The sequence below is a fragment of the Vigna unguiculata genome, chromosome 7, assembly GCF_037176805.1.
Source record: "Vigna unguiculata cultivar grain cowpea cultivar isolate G323 ecotype 2 chromosome 7, ASM3717680v1, whole genome shotgun sequence".
Lineage (NCBI taxonomy): Eukaryota > Viridiplantae > Streptophyta > Magnoliopsida > Fabales > Fabaceae > Vigna > Vigna unguiculata.
Window position 1 is genome coordinate 2,515,710 of NC_140798.1, and position 6,000 is coordinate 2,521,709.

The following is a 6,000-nucleotide window of genomic DNA, read 5'->3' on the forward strand; positions in this document are numbered from 1 at the left end:
GTACCCAAACTTTTTCGGAAAGTTCAATGTGGTACCCGAACTTTAGGAATGTTCAATTTGGTACCCCAATTTTCTAAAGAGGTTCAATTTGGTCCTCTCCGTTAAGTTGGAGTTAACACCGTGTCCGTACAGGACACGTGTCAAACCATGAAATTTTTATTTTTTTTTAATTTTTTTTCAAAAAATTAATTTTTTTTTTCAAAAAATTAATTTTTTTTTCAAAAAATTTAAAAAACTGCCACGTGTCAGTTTATCATCGTGCCACGTGGCAGCTTACAAGCATGACACGTGGCAGTGTAATAGTTGTTTTCAATTTAGTACCCCAATTTAAATTTTTGGTTCAATTTAGTACCTCAATTTTTTAAAATCATTCAATTTCGTCATCTTCCATTTGAGACCAAATTAGTAAATAAGCTTAATTACAACCTATATATACATGTTATAATAACTTTTTATAATATATATACATCAAATCATTTCACCTAAATACTTAAATTATTTTATTTTTTTCATTTTAACCTTTGTAATTTTTTATACATGAAATTTTTTACACTTGTAAAAAATAAAATAATTTGAATATTTAGGTGTAGTGATTTGATGTATAAATTCAAAACAATTATTTTAACATGTTTATATAAATTATAATTAAGCTTATTTACTAATTTGGTCTAAAATAGGAAAGGACGAAATTGGATCATTTTAAAAAATAATAATCATAATATAATTTTCCTAAGTAATATGTTAAGGTTTAATTTAAATTTGGAAATGCCTAATTTTTATTTAGGTAATTTTGAGTGCAAGGAGGAATAACGGAATAACGGAGGGGTGTTTTAATTAGTGATGTTATGTGTATTGCAAGGAATTCATTTCAATTGTATATAGAAAAGTAGTGTGGATTAAAGAGACGTTATAACACACCTAAAAGTATAGTCACTTAACTACAATTAAACTGATGCTATATCTAATAATTACTTTATATTTTATTAACATCAGCCTAAGAGACTCTAACTAAAATAATTTTTAAATAGAGCAAATTAAGTAAGTTGCAATTAATATTATATTAAATTTAGGACAGTGTTTTAGTGAAAGTTACTTTTAGCATTCATTTGAGAAAGGCATTGTTACACTATTAGCATATATGCTTCTACAGTTTTTAATTTTAAATACAAAAAAGTCAACACTATTTTTAAGTTAATATCGATTTGTATCCTTTTGTACTAGCTTTCAATTATCTTTTCTGTTATAGTAAGTACACATTCACTAATTAACAGTTTACAATATTAATATTTTAATCTTATTTTCTATTTTTAGAGTGTCTATGTATATTATTATATCATTAAATCAATTATAAAAAGAGTTTTTTTTTCAGTTGTGAAAGTCTAATTTTCTTATTATTGTGCGTTCGTTAAATAAGTTTTTTTGTTTTCGTTTTTTTGTAAGTTGTACTCCAACGGCAGAGATGCTGTACTGCAAATGAAAGTAGTACTATTAACACTCCTGTTTTTTTTTTTCTCTCTTTTCTCTACTTCATTTGTTTTTTTAGTGAAACTTCTTCTATACTTTTTCAAGTAAAAAAAATAAAAGAAAACATGATATACGTTTTCTTTCGTAAATTAAAATTATAATATATATACAAAAATTAAAATTTAGATGTTAGAAAACTATAATAGAGTTTATCCATACAGACGAACTAAATGTTTTTACATGGATAACATCATATGTTTACTTGTAGTAATTAGATGAAAAAAAATAGAAAGATTTTGAATTTAATCTTCCTATTAGTTCGTTTAATAGATTTAGAAGAGAAGGTGATAGAGATTATGATTTCAACTCCTCACTGACAACTTTGCCCAACAGTATTATTTATTAAAAAATGATTTGTTGAAAAACTTTTTTTTACAAACTTTCTACAAATAAAATTAAATAGATTAATTTTTATTTTTTAATTAAAATAAAATAATAAAATAGTACCTTCCTTACCTTAAAAATGTAGTTTGTCAAACTTTCCTTAAATTTTTTTTTCTCAAAATATCATTACCATTATTTAGGTTATATATTTTTCTAGTGCTTTTGAAACCGAGCTCATCTGGTCTCATCTCCTCAATACTAACTTATAATTTTTTATTTTTGTTAAACTTATAAAGTAGCTCGTTAAACTTGGAATCTACTATACTTGCTTACCATTATCTTCAGAAATAAATTGAAGATTAACCCAATGAAAGGTAACACTTTTAAGCACACGTATATATAAACACCAAAGAACCGAAGTTTTCATCACTAAGACTACAGCTATGTATCATTCTTCGCAGGAGTTCACCGGAGTTCATAACAGTGTGGCCAACGTTGGAGGCTCAGAAAACAACACCTTCAACTTCCAACATCATGACCAACATCTGTTTGATGTTCCCGTTTCATGTTTGAACTTCGATTCGCAAAATTTTCTGTGTCAGTCTTCTGGGGACAACTCGGCTCAACTGTTCGGAAGTGTTGTTGATTCCTTCTTATCCACCCATGAAGACACGTTCTACGAAACGTATAGTGTTTACGAGCATTTCAGAAACGAGAAAAATAACGTATCGGAGGGTGGTGCTTCTGCCCCAGTTGATGGGGTTGGTGATTGATGTTTGTGTTTGGTGTTTTGTTTTTGAATCAGACCTATGAATTTGATATTGAATTTTGCTTCTCTCAGGTTGAGGTTGTTTGTGCCACTTCTGGAAACACAGCTTCTAGCATGGTTCCAACGAGGAAAAAAAAAGGAATAAAATGGACCAAAGATTTGCACGAACAGTTCGTAGCAGCTGTTAACAGCCTTGGTGGTGCTCAAAGTAAGTTAAGTTAAAATTTGATCACTTTATGTCTTAAATTTCAGTTTGGTGGGATAAGTTTTCAGAGCTTTCAGTTTGATTATGAAAATATCACATTATTAGAGAACAATGTTAAAGATATTGCATTAAACTATGTATAAAGTTTAAACTACAAATTCTCATGCAAATTTTCGTTGTCTGTTTTGTTTATTTTGAACTTGCAGAAGCAACGCCCAAGGCAGTGCTAAGGATGATGAATTCAAAGTCCCTGACAATTTTTCATGTTAAAAGCCACTTGCAGGTTGGAATCTTTTGTTATCAAATTAGCATTTTGTTCTTGAATTTTATGTTACTTAGTAGTGTAACATAATTGGCATAACTTGGGTGCAGAAATATCGATCCACTATGTTCGTGAAGAACACTTTCAGAGGTATAAGTTCTTGTTCAATGTGTTCATGTATAGCAGAAATGCATGCCTTGTTTTAAAATGGAACATGTATTTATCTTTTTCGTCATGCTTGTTAGTCTTAAATATCACTTAAATTAATGAAAAAAGATTTGAATTAAATTGCATATACAATTGTATGGATAAATCACCTCGCACTGTTGCCTTTCAAAATGCAGAAGGGCACGAAGAAAGTGATGGCAGAGACATGGTCACTGAACTTCAACAGAAAATGTAACGTAGTACCATGCAACAATTATTAGGTTTATTCTATTATTATGTACAAATGTTTGTAATAACGTAATTGAATGTTTGTGGCAGATGTATGCAAATTGAGGAATCACGAAAACTGCAACTTGAGATTGGGAGGGGTATTCAAGAACAATTAGAGGTGCGTGATGAAAATTTTCATTTTTCATTTTCAATGGTTCAATTTTTTTTAAAATTTGAAAATGTTATGATAATAAAAAGTTAATAGAAATCTACTCTTATGTTTTTACTTTTCTGATTTTCAGCTTCAACGAAATTTGCAAATGCTGGTCCAAGAACAAAAGAAACAGGTCAACGATGCAAAGAAAGGAAATTGAAGATCATCATTTAAGGTTCTGAAATTTTGTATCTTCTTTTGAGAAAAACTCTCCCATTTTGTTCTGATGCCATAAACTTAAAGAGTAATGTGTCAACATATTGAAGCAAAGGTGTTTGTGTGGGCTTCATTTTTATGATATTGTTAGCGTCATTCTTGTGATATTCTTCGGTTTCTTTCACTTCTTATGCAATCTTTGGTCCACATTCACATTTAGAACTACGACATGATGAAGACCAAGAAATGAGAATCATTCTTACAAGTGTCGACATTTTCTGTCATTGTCGCGTTGCATCTTTAGAATCATGTCGCCATCCTATAGTCATTATGTTTTCTATGTTGTTTGACTTTTTTTTTTCTCAATGAAATGATATAATTATTATCATTTGTGTTTTCTAGTTAACACTTCACTTTTTCCTCAACAATCACCTCTCACTCATTTATTTATTGTAAAATGACAATTTGAAACAAACTTTTAAAAATATATTTATTTGACATCAATTTTTGATAATGAAATATTAAATTAAGACATTAAATTATATATTATTAAAATATAATATTACTAAAAGCTTGTGTCTTAATTTAATATTTTATTATTAAAAATTGATGTCAAATAAATCTATATTTAAAACATGTGCCAAACTATCATTTTTGTTTTTTTCTTTTTCATGGATGACGAGTTAGATAAGATTGAAAAAAAAAATGAGTTGATTGACAAATGAAAAATAAAGAGTAATAATTACGTACTAAAATTAAATCAAACAATAAAAATATTTCAAACACTTGATAAAATATTTTTTTAGTAAAGATTCAATTAAAAACACTGAAATTTTATAAATTACTTAAAAATAGTTAATCTTAAAAGGAATTTAAAGTTATTTTATAGTAACTTATTTTTAAAGTTATTATTATAGTAACTTATTTTTAATAGATTTTAAAATAATTTTATTTGTTTTCTCAGTGTTGACAATTTAGTGAATAAACGCTTCATTGGGTGTATGTCTAGTTTATTTTACTTTAAAAAAAATTAGTTTTTTGAGACAAATCTTGAAATAAAATATTATTTTATGAAAAGTTTAACTATAACAAATAGATAAAAAATAATGGACAATATGTTTCTATATTCTTTTTTTAAAATGGTGTTGCTTAATTGATGAACAAGTATAATTGTTATAAACGCTTTGAGATACGTCGGATTCCACTATATAAATGTTCCATCATAAATGCTTAATTCCTAAAAAAATGTAATGAATAATATCAGCCACTTAATTCTCACTTCTCATATTTCATCTCAAATAATTTGTAATCTTATCCAAAGTATATAAAATGGGATGCAATTTGATTTTATATGCAATGTCCAAAATTACTTTTGTTTAATGTTAAATTTAATTATTATGCATAATTCAATCTCATAAACAAGTTATACGTACATGACTATAAAATATTTCGAAGTCCAAAATTCTTATTTCTTTCATTAATTATATACCAACATATATAAATCTTAAACATTTAAAAGGATATTTAATAAAATATATATTTATCGATGTGTTTGGAAAAAATCTCATCAGATATATTGTACTAAATATTAACTCCAAATCAGAGACGAATATTACCAGTGCAATAAACTTTTCATTACTTGAAATTTAATCTTTATTAAACATTTGATCTATTTAAACAATCTTACTTCATTAACAGTACGTCAATTTATTTATCTGGATCAAACTTTTTTATATTATCAAAACTCCAAAAACTTCTACTTTCACAAAATGACATATCCATTTCCGTAAAAAAAATTCATCCCCATCCTCATACCAAAATCCAACGGGTATCAAACTTTTATCTCATCCCCATCCCCACCGGATAACAGGTATAATCTCGTACCCGTACCCGTTTCCCTATTACTTCAATATAAATTTTAATTAATTTTTATAAAATAATAAAAAATTAATGTAAAGGAAACATAATATTATCAAATATTCAATATTAGTAGGATGGTTGTTTCTTCGATATCAAATACTTTGAAATAAATTATAATTGTTTACAAATTTCATGAGAATCAAAACATTTATTAAATTTGCAAATTGCAAACATTAATGAAACCTAGTTGATAAAATTTAAAAATATTTTTAAAAAAATTTAAAGGAAAACAAATATTCAAATTAAAA

General features: G+C 26.8%; 1 protein-coding gene across 1 annotated transcript; it reads left to right on the forward strand.

Moving 5' to 3' along the window:
• Nucleotides 1–2,233: 2,233 nt before the first annotated feature.
• LOC114189598 (myb family transcription factor RLI1-like) lies at nt 2,234–4,141 on the forward strand. Its single transcript, XM_028078207.2, has 7 exons — nt 2,234–2,609; nt 2,690–2,825; nt 3,029–3,105; nt 3,195–3,234; nt 3,429–3,483; nt 3,571–3,640; nt 3,765–4,141. Exons 1-7 carry the CDS (start codon nt 2,292–2,294, stop codon nt 3,834–3,836), a joined length of 768 nt encoding a protein of 255 aa, XP_027934008.1. The 5' UTR covers nt 2,234–2,291; the 3' UTR covers nt 3,837–4,141.
• The last annotated feature ends 1,859 nt before the right edge of the window (nt 4,142–6,000 follow it).

Excerpts from the sequence above, each read along its gene's own strand:
- LOC114189598 (XM_028078207.2), top strand. The coding sequence starts at position 2,292 with ATGTATCATTCTTCGCAGGAGTTCACCGGAGTTCATAACAGTGTGGCC. Across the intron at positions 2,610-2,689 it reads CTTCTGCCCCAGTTGATGGG|GTTGAGGTTGTTTGTGCCAC; the intron begins GTTGGTGATTGA and ends TGCTTCTCTCAG. Across the intron at positions 3,641-3,764 it reads GTATTCAAGAACAATTAGAG|CTTCAACGAAATTTGCAAAT; the intron begins GTGCGTGATGAA and ends TCTGATTTTCAG.